This window comes from Gymnodraco acuticeps, unplaced genomic scaffold, assembly GCF_902827175.1.
Source record: "Gymnodraco acuticeps unplaced genomic scaffold, fGymAcu1.1, whole genome shotgun sequence".
NCBI lineage: Eukaryota > Metazoa > Chordata > Actinopteri > Perciformes > Bathydraconidae > Gymnodraco > Gymnodraco acuticeps.
In genome coordinates this window covers 208535-227878 of record NW_022992237.1, presented here as the reverse complement: position 1 = coordinate 227878, position 19344 = coordinate 208535, and the positions used below count along the sequence as shown (strand labels likewise).

Sequence of the window (19344 nt, the reverse complement as noted above, 5' to 3'; positions counted from 1 at the left end):
ACTCTGAAACGTGCAGTTTTGCTTTATTGGGGGGGGTCTGGGGGGGTCCGAAAACCAGTCAGTATCTGGTGTGAGGGGGTAGGGGTAGGGGTAGGGGTAGGGTTAGGGTTAGGGTAATGTTGTGAATCGAGTGGCCCATGGTGGTGGTGGGGTTATGGTATGGGCAGGCGTATGTTATGGATGACGAACACAGGCCACTCGATTCACAACATTAACCTAACCCTAACCCTACCCCTACCCCTACCCCTCACACCAGATACTGACTGGTTTTCGGACCCCCCCAGACCCTCCCAATAAAGCAAAACTGCACGTTTCAGAGTGGCCTTTTATTGTGGCCAGCCTAAGGCTCACCTGTGCAATAATCATGCTGTCTAATCAGCATCTTGATATGCCACACCTGTGAGGTGGGATGGATTATCTCGGCAAAGGAGAAGTGCTCACTATCACAGATTCTTTCAGATTTGTGAACAATATTTGAGAGAAATGGTTATTTTGTGTTTATAGAAAATGTTTTAGATCTTTGAGTTCATCTCATGAAAAATGGGAGCAAAAACAAAAGTGTTGCGTTTATATTTTTGTTCTGTGTAGATCCTTTGCTTAAGTAAAAGTAGAAATGTTTTTTTCTGAAAATACTCCACTACAAGTGAAAGTCCTGGATTCAAAATGTTACTTAAGTAGAAGTATAGAAGTATTGTCATCTAAATGTACTTTAGGTATCAGAAGTATAAGTACCACTTATGCACAGTGGTCGTTTTCAAGGTATTATATTATTATATATAATAATTTACAAATACATGTAAGAGCATTTAAATGTTATAGTTTGTTTATATTTAGACAATTCTAGTTTTTCTTTCTTATGCATTGGCATTACAATATTGCATCATATCATATACAAATGTCATGTGTTTTTATATGTAAACAGTAGATGGTAACTATGATGTGTTTAATAACTGTAGTGGAGTAGAATAAGTATAAAGAACGACAAAATAGTACTTGTCCACTACTGTGCACAACAATAAACGATATGATTTATTTTGACCATTTATTTTGTAGTCACATTACAGGCTTGAGGAATAGGGCTAGGGAGCTTTTTGGTTTCGTTTCTGTTATCCTTGTAAAGAAAACATGTTATTTCTTCCATCAAAATGTACATTACACAATGGTAAATTCAAAATGTTTATGTATTGGTGTCTCTCGATCTTGTCATTATTCATACAATGCTTTTACTGCATGTCACTTTGTTTATGCCAATAAAGCAATGTATCTTTTGTTGAAGGCTTTGGCAACAACATGCTTAAGTTCCACTAAAACTAATATTATAAAAAATACAAAAAAATTGAATTATAGAAGAGAGAAAGACGAAACTATATATTTAGAATAGAATAGAATAGTTTAATGTCATTATACATGTACAATGAGATAAATGCTTCTCCCTGCCATCAAATCAAAAACAAAACATCACAACATAAGACAACAAAATACACGCAGCATACATACTTAGGAATAAGGGATAAAGGAATAAAGAGTAAAGTGCAGTAATTATTTCCAGGAGTATAAAAATAAAATCTGTAATGTAATAAATAATAATAATAATAATAATAATAATAGTGTGTATTTATAATAATAATAATAATAATAATAATAATAATAGTAATGATATATATGTATATGTACAGAGTCACATTGATTCACATGTCAGGTGTTAAGATCAATGATGGCTCTTGGGAAAAAACTGTTTTTGAGTCAGTTTGTTTTGGATGTGATACACCTGTAGCGCCTGCCGGAGGGCAGCAGGTTGAACAGGTGAAAGCCGGGGTGTGAGCTGTCCTTGATAATGTTTTTGGCTCTTCTGAGGCAGCGGGAGGTGGACATGTCCATCAGGGAGGGGAGAGGGCAGCCGATGATCCTCTGTGCTGCTTTTACGACTCTCTGGAGCCTCATCCTGTCGGCCTCAGTGCGGCTGGCGTACCACACTGTGATGCAGTATGTCAGTAGGCTCTCGATGGTAGAGCGGTAGAAGGTCACCAGCAGCTTAGTGGCCAAGTTGTTCTTCCTGAGCACCCTCAGGAAGTGCAGACGCTGCTGGGCCTTCTTGATGACAGCTGTGGTGTTGTCCTTCCAGGAAAGGTTGTTGGTGATGAGGACGCCGAGGAACTTGAAGGTGTGACTTTGTGACTTCAGGCTGAGAAAGTTATTAAGGCACAAACTTTTTTTAAACGTCTTTGTTTTCTTCCTTTCCTTGAATTCGTTGACAATAACAAAAATACAGAATATCACAATGATGTGCTGATGGAGCAACATGAGGTCAACTGAGGGGGTTAGAAAGTGTTAAAAGTTTACCAAAAAGAAGAAGTGTGCAAAAAAAACGGTTTCACTTCCATAACTTACAGGGGTCGCATGAAACTGTACAAAATAAAGTTTATGGTGGAAAAAAATGACATTGGGCTTACAACAGACATCCTTCACTCTCCACCACTTAACAGTAATTTCCTTGCAAAGATGGATGACATCCAGAATGTGGTTAGCCTAGCTTAGCACAAAGAATGGAAGTAAAGGGAAACTGCTAGCCTAGCTCTGCAGATCTTCTTAGTTTGGTTCATTGTTTTTATCTCATTGGGGAAATGTACCTTGCAGAAGAGCACTTTGTGTCAGGTTGGATAAGATAATTTAATAAGTAGTAGAACCTTTATTTAGCCAGGAAAATCAATTAAGAACAAATTCTTATTTTCAAGATCAGAAAGTGACAAAGGTAACATTCACTTTTGTGCAGATTAAGCATGTTATTGCACCTGTGTACCTGACCTGTTCTGAAGGGTTTCAGTTCAGAAGTATTGTAACAAATAAGTGATGTAAAAAGATTGTTTTAATTGTCTACACTTTCTTGATCAGCATAAATATGCTTTGGTGAGTTTTATTCTTCCCCCTCCAATTTTAATTCTACCTGAGACGACATTGCACCAACAACATTTGGAAAACATTTAATATTAACACACACACACACACACCATCAATAATAAAATCTTCTTTTATTTTAGTTGCATGTACGAAGGGTTCAGAGATATTCCTCTACTGTTTTATGGAGAATTCCCCCTTCTGAAAACTGCTTTATGTGGTCTCAGATTTGGGGAATTCCTGTGTAAATGATTGCACTTTATTCTAGATTTCAGAAGAGCAGGAAGCCGCTGAAGATGATCTGTTTGGCTTGACTGTCTCTATATTCAGTGGGTTTCTGCTGGTCTCTGAAGGACTCGAGCCAAACCTTCTGTCCAGCCGTCAGCTGAAGAACTACGCCACCCGACAGCACCTGAACACAACACGACACAGAAAATCAGGTAATTACACATGAGTGGTGGAGGGATGGCACATTTGGACGTTTAGAAATGTAATCTCCAGTAGTAAAACGCTAGGACATAAAAGAACTACAGCACGGTCACATGACTTCACGTCACCACCGCTAAGCTAGAGGTGGCTAATGTTGGGCTATAAAGGAACTACAGCATGGTCACATGACTTCACATCACCACCGCTAAGCTAAAGGTGGCTAATGTTGGGCTATAAAGGAACTACAGCACGGTCTCATGACTTCACATCACCACCGCTAAGCTAAAGGAGGCTAATGTTGGGCTATAAAGGAACTACAGCACGGTCTCATGACTTCACGTCACCACCGCTAAGCTAAAGGAGGCTAATGTTGGGCTATAAAGGAACTACAGCACAGTCACATGACTTCACGTCACCACCGCTAAGCTAAAGGAGGCTAATGTTAGGCTATAAAGGAACAACAGCACAGTCACATGACTTCACCACCGCTAAGCTAAAGGTGGCTAATGTTGGGCTATAAAGGAACTACAGCACGGTCACATGACTTCACGTCACCACCGCTAAGCTAAAGGAGGCTAATGTTGGGCTATAAAAGAACTACAGCACGGTCACATGACTTCACGTCACCACCGCTAAGCTAAAGGAGGCTAATGTTGGGCTATAAAGGAACTACAGCACGGTCACATGACTTCACGTCACCACCGCTAAGCTAAAGGAGGCTAATGTTGGGCTATAAAGGAACTACAGCACGGTCACATGACTTCACGTCACCACTGCTAAGCTAAGGTGGCTAATGTTGGGCTATAAAGGAACTACAGCACGGTCACATGACTTCACGTCACCACCGCTAAGCTAAAGGTGGCTAATGTTGGGCTATAAAGGAACTGCAGCACGGTCACATGACTTCAACGTTACCACCGCTAAGCTATATATTTGTAGCAATAAAAGAGCCTCTATAAAGACGTGTAGCCTACATAATTACTGGCTGTTATTCTGTAATTAAAATAATACACTTTTTGTCAAATGATTCCATAGTGAACTGAAAATGTTTAGCATTTTGTAAAGTTATTTCAAAAATAGTTTTTATAAGGGTTATCACAACAAAGCCGAGCCGGCCAGCTAACCAATCAGAGCAGACTGGGCTCTGCTTTCAGACAGAGGGTGAAAAGAGGTGCTGCAGCACAGACAGTATGAGAAAACTAAAGAGCTTTTTGAACATTAAAGCATGGAGACATGTTGAGATACTACATACTGATATACACCTGAACATCAGCAGGAGAGGACTCTTTAAAGTAGAGACACTACATACTGATATACACCTGAACATCAGCAGGAGAGGACTCTTTAAAGTAGAGACACTACATACTGATATACACTTCAACATCATCAGGAGAGGACTCTTTAAAGTAGAGACACTACATACTGATATACACCTGAACATCAGCAGGAGAGGACTCTTTAAAGTAGAGACACTACATACTGATATACACCTGAACATCAGCAGGAGAGGACTCTTTAAAGTAGAGGCACTACATACTGATATACACCTGAACATCAGCAGGAGAGGACTCTTTAAAGTAGAGACACTACATACTGATATACACCTGAACATCAGCAGGAGGAGGACTCTTTAAAGTAGAGACACTACATACTGATATACACCTGAACATCAGCAGGAGAGGACTCTTTAAAGTAGAGACACTACATACTGATACACACCTGAACATCAGCAAGAGAGGACTCTTTAAAGCAGAGACACTACATACTGATATACACCTGAACATCAGCAGGAGAGGACTCTTTAAAGTAGAGGCACTACATACTGATATACACCTGAACATCAGCAGGAGAGGACTCTTTAAAGTAGAGACACTACATACTGATATACACCTGAACATCAGCAGGAGAGGACTCTTTAAAGTAGAGACACTACATACTGATATACACCTGAACATCAGCAGGAGAGGACTCTTTAAAGTAGAGACACTACATACTGATATACAGATGAACATCAGCAGGAGAGGACTCTTTAAAGTAGAGACACTACATACTGATACACACCTGAACATCAGCAGGAGAGGACTCTTTAAAGTAGAGACACTACATACTGATATACAGATGAACATCAGCAGGAGAGGACTCTTTAAAGTAGAGACACTACATACTGATATACACCTGAACATCAGCAGGAGAGGACTCTTTAAAGTAGAGACACAACATACTGATATACACCTGAACATCAGCAGGAGAGGACTCTTTAAAGTAGAGACACAACATACTGATATACACCTGAACATCAGCAGGAGAGGACTCTTTAAAGGAACATGTTTAAAAGTGGCTCTGAAACTGACCTGATCAGTGTTCCTGTTGTAATCACAGAATCCCAGGCTGTTGGTCAAAGCTGGGCTCGCTATATTCAGACACATGCTCACCTAAAACAGACAAACAAAACAACTGTAAAGGAGTTTGAAGAATGGAAGTGCAGATTACAATGTAATGTACAATCTTATCACAAGTAGTGTGAGAAGTATTCAGATCCTTTACTGCCGTTAAAGTACTAATACTGCTCTGTGAAAAGAATGCAATACAAGTAAATACTCATTCTACAGAAAAATGGTGTCCATATGTGGTATATTACTAAATATATGACCTTATTAGATGGTTAATATTGTTGCATCAAGGAAAGTATTACTGTTGCAATAAAGTTCAGATATACACATATATATAATTCATTGACAAAATAATGTGGTAACATTTTTACTTTTGAACCACAGTATTTAAAATAAGATCACATTCCACCACTGCAGATTACATAAAGAAACCTGTTCTTTTGTCCAATGAATGTCTGATAATGTATATTAAACATTTATTTTCATTCGAAGATCTGCAGCAGATTAAAAAACACTTTACCTTGGCCATAGAGTGGAAGGTGAAGTAATAAACTCCGGGGATTCTGCAGGTGAAGTGACCTGTGGCCTCGTTAAAGTCCTTATCGCCGCCCTCAGGTGTGTTTACCACGGCAGGCTCGTATGTTATCGGCTGTAACACACACACAAACACACACACGCACACGCACACACAGGTTAAGTCACAGGTGAATGATTATGTTGTTAATTAAGATACTCTGCAGATTTTAAAACATTTAAGAGACTGCACCTGTCCAAAGCCAGGATAACTGTTGTGAGTCCGAATCGCTGAGAAGGCTGATCGAGCCATCTGAGCCCCCTGTCCTCCTGAAACACACACACACACACACACACACACACACACACACACACACACACACACACACACACACACACACACACACACACACACACACACACACACACACACACACACACACACACACACACACACACACACACACACACACACACACAAACAAGGGAGCAGGAAGTGAAAATATGCTGACTCATTTCCGGGTTTTAGGACTCATTCCTCATTTAATTTAAATGTTTAAACTAGGGCTGTCATTCGATTAAAATAGTTAATCGCGATTAATCGCAAATTAATCGCACATTTTTGATCTGTTCTAAATGTACCTTAGAGGAATATTTTTCAAGTTTTTAATACTCTTATCAACATATGAGTGGACAAATATGCTTTATGCTAATGTTTATTATCATTTGAACGATGACAAATATTTTCATGAATATTAAACACAACAACCTGTGTGTGTGTGTGTGTGTGTGTGTGTGTGGTGTGTGTGTGTGTGTGTGTGTGTGTGTGTGTGTGTGTGTGTGTGTGTGTGTGTGTGTGTGTGTGTGTGTGTGTGTGTGTGTGTGTGTGTGTGTGTGTGTGTGTGTGTGTGTGTGTGTGTGTGTGTGTGTGATGGATCATTGGAGCTATGTGCAACTCAAGGCATATGCTCGAACCGGAGCTGCCTGGACGCTGCAATCATGTTGCACACTATCCGTGCTGAGTGTGCTGACTTCTCGTCCAATGTCCCACTGTCTGGCTTCCTGCATAAAGTCAAGTGCTCGGCGCAGTTGTGGCGAAATGTCGCTCCTCTGTTTTCATCGAAACAGCTCCTTATATCCGTTAGCGCAGCTAGCTAGCACCAGATGCTAACAACAACAATGCACTCTCGCTCGCTCGGGCCACACATACACACACCCTCCCGGTCCTCCCAATGGCCAGTCGGTGCCTGCCGGTGAGCGTGGAAGTGTGGTCTGCAGCAAGCGGGCGGCAGGAGCGGGGCTGTCAGCATCAGCTTGTAGATGGTATTTTAAACTCGATGCGCTCTGAAACTACGGGGTGGTCGAGGAAAAAAAATACACATGCATTAATCGCGTTAAAATAATTAGTGGCATTAATTTTTTTTTGCGTTAACGCGTTATTAACGCGTTAACTTGACAGCCCTAGTTTTAATGCATGCTTCTTAGGTAACATTAAGCTGTCTTTGGCCCCTTTTCTGCTGTAACAATGTAAATGACTAATACAAGTATTCTGATTCTGATTCCTGCACCACTCTTTTGTGTATTATCTAGTATGGTTTATACTTTAAGTCGTATCCTTACCAGAGATGATGCCCTTCCCCTCGGCTCCGGGGCGACCGGGCTCTCCAGGTTGTCCCGCGGCTCCCAGATGTCCTCGGTACCCTTTAGGACCCATGACCCCCTGCTGGCCTCGCCCACCCGCCTCCCCCTTCAGCCTCCTCAGGACCGCCTCATCCACCGGACCCTCCAACATCACCGCTGAAACACACACACGTTAACGATTAAACTGCAGTAACTCACTCTGTGGCCACTAGGGGGCGTCAGAAACAAGATGAGAACCAATTAATTATCTTTTAGTAAACCTAGGTCAATTTAATAGATATTACATTATTATAAGTGGGTTAGGGGTTAGAAGTAGCAGATATTTGATCGGTACTAAAACTAAAAGTACTCCTTATACAGAATGACAATTTTCATAATAGCGTATTGACCCGAATACAAGACCTCAAGATCTGAAAAAGAGGGTTCGTCTTATATTCTGGGTCTAGACTTTTCAATGTAATTACACAGTCACAACAACAGATCGCGCCAAACGAGTGTTCTCCCAAGCGAGAAACCGTCTTAAAGTACGGTAACAGCAACAGGAGAGATAGAGATGGAGAGACACAGAGACCAACTCCGATGAAGTGGATCAAAATTAGGGAAAGTTAATAAACCACAGAGGCGAAGTTACGATGCCAATTTTAAGATAATGGTGATCAACGAAGCAGAGTCATCAAACAACTGTCGAGCAGCAAAGAAATATGGTGTTACTGAGTGTTCATTAGAAGATGGCGAGCCCAAAAAGACCGCCTTAAAACAGTCAGAGAAAATAAAATGTTCGGCGTCCGGAACAACATTTGGTCTTCCAAAAATATATTTTTCCAAAAATGATTCTTGAAAAAAGAGGGGTCGTCTTATAATCAGGGTCATCTTATATTCGGGTCAATACGGTCATATATCTATTATGGATGATAATATGTACTAGTACAATTTTGCAGCTGGTTAAGGTGGAGCTAACTTTAATTACTTTATTTTTTAACAAAATATAGCTTCATAATTAATTTGTTATTTAAATGTTTGAACCTGAGGGTGATTGCATGAAAAGACAAAACTAAATACAAATATACCTTTCTCTCCTTCCTCTCCCTTGGCTCCTGGATATCCATCTCTCCCTGGAGCTCCTGCCTCCCCCGCCCGGCCGTCTCTCTCCCCACAACTCTCATCACATCGGGCAGGAATCAGGGTGAAGACCACCAGAAACACCAGACCATAATAACCTCCCATGATCCAAAACACTGGAGAAGAACAAGGCAAGTTTATTTATACAGCACCTTTCAACACAAGGCAATTCAAAGGGCTTCACAAAAATGAAAGACATTAAGAGCATAAAACACATTAGAAACATTAAAAAGCAAAGATAATAAAACATGAATAACAAAAAGGTACATGGATAAAAGTTACAGTGCAGTGTGAGATGTGAAAAGTTAAATTAAAGCAGCGGCAAAAAGAAAAGTCTTCAGCCTGGATTTAAGAGTAGTCAGAGTTGCAGCGGACCTGCAGGTTTCTGGGAGGTTGTTCCAGATATTTGGAAATATCCCGAACCAAATTCTCACATTCCTCTAGCCCTAATCTTCCTGTGAAATTATAGTTATTTTGACACTTTTCTAACCTTCCTCTAAACAAGAACAAAACAAATAATAGAAGAAGATGAAGAAGGAGAAGAAGAAGAAGAAGAAGTTTGACTTTTTGTTATAGACAAAATCTTACATACAGCACACATTACATGATTTAAAGATAACGGTTCATTACATGTTAATTAAGATGCTTAATACCTGCAGCAAAGTTCAAGCTTCTGCAAGATGGTTTTCGTAAAAATGAACTGAAACTAATTCAAACTAATTAATCTTAAAGGAAACATTCATGCAAATGGATAATCAATTTAAAATAATAAACTATAAAATGACTGAGTTTTGTTATATTGCTGTTGACTAATGCTGTGAGTATTGAGTGTTATTTATTTTAATATTATATTAAATGTATTATATTTTATATTATTTTACTCACCAGCAAAGTTGTCTTTCTCACCGGCGTGGATTTGGAGCTGCGATGAAAAGACGAGATTTCCTCTTTTGGTGAACAGATAAAGACTTCTTATTAGAGGTCACACACACACACACACACACACACACACACACACACACACACACACACACACACACACACACACACACACACACACACACACACACACACACACACACAACACACACACACACACACCACACACACACACACACACACACACACACACACACACACACACACACAGAGCAAGGAAATGAAACTCATGATTTGACAGAAAGGAGAGCCAGTTCTTTTAGACTAATCTAACTGTGTTTGGAACCAAGTAGCACCCAATGACAACAGAGCAGAAAACAATTGCTCCTAATTGATGTTATTGTCCATAGTGAGAAGAGAAGAGTTATGTTGGAAAGATAAGATTAAACCGTACAACTTAGTAACGGAAAACAAAATGCATTGATTATTAAAAACATGACGCAGTAAAAAGTGTAAAGTCATGTTATTTATTCAATTCAATTTAATACCAATATAATATATCAATATAAATAAACCTCAGTACATTAACTCATCGACATGTACAATATACTTAATAACTGCAATGAAGTTTTTTTTCACAGCAGGTTTTTTCCACTTGAGAGTTTGTGGCGCCATCGTGTGTTTATATGATGCAACTACAGCAGAATTAAAATGTTACCTTTGTTCCAGCAGAAAAGAGCCAAAGACAGTGTAGGAGCCATTTTATGGGTGTTGTTGACTTGTCAGTTTACTTTATTTATATTTATACTGCAATATTATTTTGGACACTTGGTGGCGGGGGTTAGCCGCACTGGGTGTATAAAAGGAGGTCATAGGTGACCGGAGAGGACGAGGACACAGGAGGAAAGAGCCCGGCAGATGCTCATACCACAACCCTTGACACAGTATAATTAACCCTTAGTATGCAAAGCTAAATAAACATTATTCTAAACTGCACCAAAGGACCGGAAAATCATCTGTTTCGACTCCACTTCGAGCAATAAAATGACTAACAGAGCACTTATATACTAACAAAGGACTGGCTTATCTAAAGCCAGTTGAGTAGCACTTGAAATGTTTGGCTCTATGAAACCTGATGTACTTTATGATTCTGTTTTCTTCAAGTTTGTGTCTTCTTGGTCGAATGTACTTATTGTAAGTCGCTTTGGATAAAAGCGTCAGCTAAATGTAATGTAATGTTTGTGTCTGCGTCTGGATCACTCCTCCTGTGAAGTAATGGCAAAGGATATAGGACAATGGAACATTAAAATGGCCATTACAGACGGCGTAATGTTCCCTAAGAAGAAGCATGCATAAAATAAATATTTAAGATAAACAGTTTTAAAAGAATTACACAATTTACAAAATACACATCCTGTAACAGTTCTGATGATTTAGCAGCCAGGTATATATATAGCACAGTTATTAACGGCATATATATATATATTTATATATTGCACATAATTTGTATTTCACAACAAGGGGTGTTATAGCATAGTCTGTGTTGTTGTGTGTTGCAGACTGACATACATACAACCTGTAAAATGCAGAGATGAAGTCAAAAGGGAGAATTTATATTTCGTATATTAAATTACCAAAGCCTGAACCACGCCTAACTATGAGCTTTATCAAACGTTTTTTAGATTTGATGTAAAGCGTCTTTGAGCATTAGGAAAAGCGCTATAAAAATCCCATGTATTATTATTATTATTATTATTATTATTATTATCATCAGAAGGAAGGTCTTATACCTAAACGGATATGGTGTCTGCAGCCGGACATACACTGAAAGCTGATTCCACAAAATGCTCTGACTCCCATTTTACTTTTAGAGACTCTGGGAATAACCAATAATCCTGCTGCATTCTGGGAAAGCAATGACCTAATGGGACAGTTGGATATAATTGGCTCGTTACGACGGGTGGTGCCTTCGCATTAAGGTGGGTCAAACTCAATGTCATGGCGGGCCACGTCAGCATTATGGTTACACTCAAAGGGCCGGTTGTAACTATATAAATATACAGCACCAGTCAAACGTTTGGACACCTTCTCATTCGAAGGTTGTTGTTTTTTTTAAATGTCTAAATTGTAGATTAATACTGAAGACATCAAAACTATAAAAGAACACATGGAATTATCTAGTAAAGAAAAAAGTGTTAACATTTTTATATTTCAGATTCTTCCAATGAGCCCCCTTTGCCTTGATGACTCCTGGCTTCTCTATATACATATATAATATATATGAAATAATGTATTATATCACATTATTGGCTCTGCATTGGATTATTATCAGTTCTCGTAATAACCTCATAAATAACTACGTCTGAAAGCAGAAGTCTAGGGCAAATAATTGAAAGCAATTAATCAACAATTACACCAATTGTATAATATTCTTTGCAAGCTTCACATGACATGAGGTCACCAGGCCTTGAGCTTGACACCCATGCATTAAGGGATTTGTAGGCGTGGAGAACATAAATCCTGTTTGGAGCTCTGTCAGGGCGTCTGCGTTTTGAAGACAGTGAATAACTCATGTGATGAATCCCAACCGTCACACTGCTTTGAAATGCTTGAGTAAACACAGCTTTCCAGAGAAGAGCGATAAGAAAACACGGCCAGTTCAGTCTTGTGCTGGCCGTGTTTGAAGGGGAAAACAAATGAGACTAAACTTTGCTTTGTGTTTCATCATCAGGGAAACACAACAAGAAATATGGAAAAATATTCTGTAAAGTAGACTTATTGCATTTAAAACAACATATACACATAGGCGGTGTGTGGCGCAGTGGATAGTGCGTTGGCGTTCGGATCAGGGGAGCACAGGTTCAAACCCCACTGTAGTCAGCATGTCGTTGTGTCCCTGAGACACTTCACCCCAAATTGCTCCTGTGGGGATTGCCCACAGTATTGAGTATGTAAGTCGCTTTGGATAAAACCGTCTAACAAGTGACATGTGATGTAACATAAAATACAAATCACCTCGCTCTCATACACAACATTATGAGTATTGAATGAGAAACAGGTGAGTAAAAAATCAGGAACAAAATGTAGGAATGGGAAATATGAATTAGAATTAATGATGAATAATATTGTGATTTTGCAACTAAGACATTAACAGGATGTTCTGCAGTGCGATGCTAAACACAAGCAGGACGTTAAGCGGTACAGTTAATCAAATTGACAGAAAAATCCTGCAGTTTTTCAAATTACCAAGATTTGTTCGCATTGAGGTAAATTAAATTAAAAGGACACTTTGCAGTGCTCTTACTGGAATTACTGGGATGTTCTGCAGTGCTGTTTTCAGTTTTTATCACACAAACATTGTCATTGGTGTTTCCTTCCTTCCTTCCTCTCCTTTCCTTCTTGCATCTGAGAGTTAAGATGAATCCATTTTAGTTTCTTTAAGAGAGAACAGCTGCACAAACTGATGGTTTGTACCTTTTTTCTTGTGTTTACCCCAGGACAAAAAGACAAAATAATTGAGGACTTTTTTTGTGCAAAAGGGAGAACACAAATCAGGAGTGACACACAATAATAAATAATATATACTGATAATAATACATTATAAAACATGAGAACATGGAACAAAACTACAACATGAGGAGGAATCAATCAATCAATGTTTATTTATATAGCCCAATATTACATTACATTGCATTTAGCTGACGCTTTTGTCCAAAGCGACTTACAATAAGTACATTCGACCAGGAAGACACAACCTTGAAGAAAACAGAATCATATAAGTACATCAGGTTTCATAGAGCCAAACATTTCAAGTGCTACTCCACTGGCTTTAGGTAAGCCAGCCCTTTATTAGTATATAAGTGCTTCGTTAATAGTTCTATCGCTCGAAGTGGAGTCGAAAGAGATGAGTTTTCAGTTTGCGCCGGAAGGTGTGTAAGCTATCTGCTGTCCTGATATCAATGGGGAGCTCATTCCACCGTCTTGGAGCTAGGACAGCAAACCCACGTGTTTTTGCTGATGGGAACTTGGGTCCCCCTCGCAGCGAGGGCGCAACGAGTCGTTTGGCTGATGCAGAGCGTAGTGCACGCGCTGGGGTGTACGGTTTAACCATGTCCTGGATGTAGGAAGGGCCAGATCCATTCGCAGCACGGTAAGCAAGTACCAGTGTCTTGAAGTGGATTCTAGCAGTTACCGGAAGCCAGTGAAGGGAGCGGAGGAGCAGAGTGGTGTGGGAAAATTTAGGAAGGTTGAAGACCAGACGAGCCGCTGCATTCTGGATGAGCTGCAGAGGTCGGATGGCACATGCAGGTAGACCAGCCAGGAGGGAGTTGCAGTAGTCTAGGCGTGAGATGACGAGAGCCTGGACCAGAACCTGCGTCGCTTTCTGGGTCAGCTGGGGACGTATCTTCCTGATGTTGTAAAGCGTGTATCTGCAGCAGCGGGTTGTAGCAGCGATGTTTGCAGTGAAGGACAGGTTGTTATCTAGGGTCACACCCAGATTCCTTGCAGTCTGAGTCGGGGAAACAACTGAGGTGCCGATGTTGATTGTTAGGTCAAGAGTGGGACAATCTTTTCCCGGAAGGAAGAGCAGCTCAGTTTTGTCAAGGTTGAGCTTGAGGTGATGAGCAGACATCCACTGAGAGATGTCAGCTAGACAAGCAGAGATGCGTGCGACGACCTGGGTCTCTGAGCGGGGAAAGGACAGAATTAATTGGGTGTCGTCAGCGTAGCAGTGGTATGAAAAACCATGCGGGCTAATGACTGATCCGAGCGAGTTTGTGTACAGGGAGAAGAGGAGGGGACCAAGAACAGAGCCCTGAGGGACCCCTGTAGTTAATTGACAAGGGTCGGACTCAGACCCTCTCCAAGTCACCCTGTAGGTACGGTCTTTCAGGTATGAGGTGAGGAGGGAAAGTGCAGAGCCAGAAACTCCAAGTTTTTGGAGAGTGCGAAGGAGGATCTGATGATTCACTGTGTCGAATGCAGCAGACAGGTCCAACAGGATGATGACAGAGGAGAGGGAGGCTGCTTTGGCAGTGTGCAGTTCCTCCGTGACAGCAATGAGAGCAGTTTCTGTGGAGTGACCTGCCTTGAAACCAGACTGGTGCGGATCCAGAAGGTTGTTCTGATGGAGATAACAGGAGAGTTGTTTAAAGACAGCGCGTTCAAGTGTTTTAGACAGGAACGGGAGTAGAGAGACAGGCCTGTAGTTTATAACATCAGACGGGTTGAGAGTGGGTTTCTTTAGGAGAGGGTTTACTCTTGCCTCCTTGAGACTGTTTGGAAAGTGACCAGAAGTTAGAGAAGTGTTGATGAAATGGGTGAGAAACGGTTGAATATCAGGAGCGATAGTCTGAAGGAGGTTTGAAGGGATGGGGTCCAGAGGACAGGTGGTAGGGCGGGCAGAGGTAATGAGGGTAAGAACCTCACTTGGAGAGAGAGGGGAAAAGGAGGTATATCACAAATGTTACATTTGTCTCAGTGGACTTCACAGTTTGTACAGAATATCAGTATGACAATACGACACCCTCTGTCCTTAGACCCTCTGTCCTTTGACCCTCTGTCCTTAGACCCTCACATCGTACAAGGAAAAACTTCTGGAGAAAACCCACAGTTTAAGGGAACATGGGAGAAACCTCAGGGAGAGCAACAGAGGAGGGATCCCTCTCCCAGGACGGACAGACGTGCAATAGATGCCGTGTGTAAATTGAAAAGATAATACATTTGCAACATAGGTAGTCCAAATGTTTGGAAATGCATGTGTGTATAATAGGAAGATGAATCCACGAGGATATCCATCCAGGACCTATGATCCAGGACCACAGCCACGACTCAAGATCCAGGGCTCGCGATCTAGGACACAGGACCGCAGGATCATCCATGACTCCGGATCCCGGCGTATATAGACACCAAAAAGAAAGACATTTGGGGGAGCTGGGTTAATCGGAATATGAGAGTACACAGGTATAGACAGAGAGAAGGAAGAAGTAAGATGTCCCCCGACAAACTAAGCCTATATCAGCAAAACTAGGGGCTGAATCTAATCAGCCCTAACTATAAGCTTTATCAAAAAGGAAGGTCTTAAGCGCACTCTTAAAAACGGATAGGGTGTCTGCCGCCCGAACACAAACTGGAAGCTGATTCCACAAAAGTGGAGCTTGATAAGAAAAGGCTCTGGCTCCCATTGTACTTTTAGAGACTCTAGGACATGGGCGCGGGAAGGGGGGTGCTGAGGGCGCTGCAGCACCCCTTAGCGGCAGGCAGGGGGTGCGGAGCTCCCCTGTCTGAATTATTATTTGACGGTTATTGATATTGTTATATATACATTAACCGTGCTTTACGTGAACCTCATCAAGACACTAGAGGACGACAGAACCGTAATTTCCCGTGTTCAGTGAATGCAACAGAGGCAAGACACCAGACCAATCAGAGAGTTGCATGGAAATAAAAGAGTGCGGAAATAGCGCATTTAGTGTGTGTGAGAGAGGGAGAGAGAGAGAGGGACGAGTGCCAGCAGCAGGGACTGTGTTGTTAGCATCTGGTTAGCTAGCTGCACTAACGGACATACGGAGCTGTTGGTTCCACAACAAGCTGGAGGAGAGCTCTCCTCTCAGACTGAGAGGCTCAGGTGAGCTAAAGGACTCTCTGAGTGCTTAGATAGTTAACTTTAGTCTAAGTTATCTCAGTGGGTCTCAAACGTTTTGGTCACAAATTATTCAAAAGATTATTTCCGCGGCACACCTTCATATGATCATTATAGTTATAAAACAAATAAGAGAATAAAGGAAAAACAGTTATGAAATACTATATGGCAGTAAAACAAGAATACAGTTTGAAAGGGGAGTGATTTGTAAAATATCCATAAAGAAAAAGAAAATCTGCTTACAGTTGTGTTTCATCTGGGTGTTGAGAGATGTATCCATAGATCTCTTAATGTTGCTCTTAAAGTGCACCAGATTGATGCCTTCAACTTCCGGGTGAGCATCCCCCCGGACCCCCCTAGAGGAGGTGAGGTCCGCTCCCCACTCGTAAAAAATAGCACTTTACCCCTGCCTATATGCCGTGAGCTGATTATCGAGCCTTCATTGAGCCTAAAAACCCACCTCTTTTCCCTTGCTTACCAGTCAGTCTGAGCTATGTCTTACCTATTTGTATGCTTTTACTGTCTGTCCATAGCCTTTATGTGCCTTGTATTTATTCTTATGTGTGCTTTTTTATCTTTTCTTATGTGTGCTTTTTATCTATTCGTGTAATATTATATTTTATTATAATGTTATGTTCATTGTGAAGCACTTTGGCAAACCCTCTGTTTTTAAACTGTGCTATATAAATAAAGTGGATTGGATTGGATTGTAACAGTCGCGGGTGTACTGTGTGTTTGCGTGTGGGGAGTGCTTTTGTGCGTGCTCTATAGTGCCCGTAATAGTGTTCACTGGAGTCCAGCACCTCAGCACCCCCACTCAAAATACCTTCCCGCGCCTCTGCTCTAGGAACAACCAACAACCCTGCATTCTTGGAACGCAATGCCCTAGTACAGGGGTGGCCAACCTGCGGCTCTCGAGCCGCATGCGGCTCTTTGCCTAGTTTCATGCGGCTCTTCAGTTCATATTGAATTTTATATGTGTGAGTTTGGGGGAGAGACACTGACTCCTGACTAGTGTTGCATGGTGTACCGATACTTGAAAGGTATACCGCGATACCCTGCCGTTAAAAACGTTACGATTCCTCCGTTTAAGAATGACGGCGGAAAGTACTCCGGTGAGAAAGCGCCGTTTAAATAAGAGCTGTGTGTGTTCAGCGCTCTGCTTCCACTCCCTGCTCTGCAGCCGTGCCTACAGTCCCTCCCCTCTCAAGCACGCTCTAAGTCCCGCCCCTCTAAAGCACGCTCAAGTGCCTCCCCGCTCTCGTGCACGCGCTAGCTGCCAGAGCATGTGAGAAAACGAGAAGCATGGCTGCAAGTGGGAGTGCAACTGCCGCTGCGCCTCGGCTTGTTGACAAAAAAGACGCCAGAAGCGAAATGTGGAAGTATTTTAGCTATATCTCTGACAGTGAGGGCAAGCCTACGGACACCACGAGGCCTGTCTGTAAGAAATGTATTAATTTTATTTAATACGAATTCTTGTCATTTATTGTATTTATTGTTCTCATTGTTTAAAGGTTGTGTTATGGTTCTGGTTCTGGTCTGAAATAAAGCACAATAATTACATTTAAGACTGTTTCCCTTTTTTTAAGAAAAGTATCGAAAAAGAATCGGAATCGCAATTCTTGACTTGGTATCGAAACCAAAATGTTGGTATCGTGACAACACGACAGTTAAACCTGATATTTAGTAGGTCTGTTAAGTATTGAATGCTGATAATTCTGACGTAATTTGGCCGGTCAAAGTTGTTTGGGCTGGGATAAAATTGCTCCGTTACTTTCGTTCCGTGTTACTTTTGTCCCGTGTTACTTTCGTCCCGGCTCTCCCTACGTGTGTATGTGTGGTGTCAGGTGTCAGTATGAGAGGATGACAGCGCGTCTAATTTTGATGTGGCCCAAGAGCCAATCACAATAATACCTGCGATGCAGTGAACCAATCACTTTTTGAGGGGTGGAAAACCTATCGTTGATTAAACACTACTATCCAGTGTTTCCCCTACCATTGTCTTGGAAGGGCGCTGCACCCCGCCAACGGAGCCCCGCGCCCCCCCCTGAAATTCAAGGTGTTTAAAAAATATATATAATTTTTTTTTAAATATATATATCGCACCAAATTGCAAATAATCTATAACTACTGTCACTTTTCACATTGAACATGTGCTCTTTTATTAAATAAACTAAACGCTTTCATTTGAAGTTGTGAGTTTAGTGTTTTTGACCCTAAGAAACACTGATGCATTAATCAATAACAATAATCCACAGCTCCTCTCTCTGCTCCAGAGGATTTAAAAAATATATATCCCAATGCCACAAAAATGCATCAGTGACGTGGTTGAAATCTTGTCTCCAGAAAACAAAAAACTGAAACAAGCGGTATCAGTGACTGTGTGTTTGATGTGGCTCTTTGCAGTAACATAGAAAAAATGTGGCTCTTAACCTCTGACTGGTTGGCCACCCCTGCCCTAGTAGGACAGTAGGGTATAATGAGTTATTTAAGGTAAGATGGCACCTGCCCATTAAGGGCTTTGTAGGCGAGAAGAATAATTTTAAATGATATCCTGTGTTCTATAGGGAGCCAGTGTAAGGCAGCCAGAACAGGAGTAATGTGGTCCCTTTTCCTAACTCTGGTTAGTACACGAGCTGCAGCATTTTGAATCAGCTGAAGCGACTTGACTGACTTCTTGGTACACCCTGATAATAAGAAGTTACAATAATCCAGCCATGAAGTAACAAATGCATGGACTCGTTTCTCTGCATCGTTTTGAGGCAAGATATGCCTGATTTTTGCAATGTTACGTAGATGGAAGTAGGCGGTCCTTGAAATTGATTTTATGTGGGCGTT

General features: G+C 41.2%; 1 protein-coding gene across 1 annotated transcript; it reads right to left on the bottom strand.

The window, feature by feature from the left end:
- Positions 1 to 3009: 3009 nt before the first annotated feature.
- Positions 3010 to 9956, bottom strand: LOC117539920 (complement C1q subcomponent subunit A-like). Its single transcript, XM_034206275.1, has 7 exons — positions 9870 to 9956; positions 8933 to 9100; positions 7845 to 8021; positions 6478 to 6554; positions 6232 to 6360; positions 5673 to 5753; positions 3010 to 3304 (listed from the first exon to the last, which is right to left on the bottom strand). Exons 2-7 carry the CDS (start codon positions 9087 to 9089, stop codon positions 3164 to 3166), a joined length of 762 nt encoding a protein of 253 aa, XP_034062166.1. The 5' UTR covers positions 9090 to 9100; positions 9870 to 9956; the 3' UTR covers positions 3010 to 3163.
- Positions 9957 to 19344: the final 9388 nt, after the last annotated feature.

What these genes read in the sequence shown, in the direction of transcription:
- LOC117539920 (XM_034206275.1), bottom strand. Translation starts at nt 9,089, where the DNA reads ATGGGAGGTTATTATGGTCTGGTGTTTCTGGTGGTCTTCACCCTGATT. An exon ending in GGGAGAGGAAGGAGAGAAAG is followed by an intron (nt 8,022 to 8,932) that starts GTATATTTGTAT and finishes TGTGTGTTTCAG; the next exon opens with CGGTGATGTTGGAGGGTCCG. An exon ending in GGGGAAGGGCATCATCTCTG is followed by an intron (nt 6,555 to 7,844) that starts GTAAGGATACGA and finishes TGTGTGTTTCAG; the next exon opens with GAGGACAGGGGGCTCAGATG.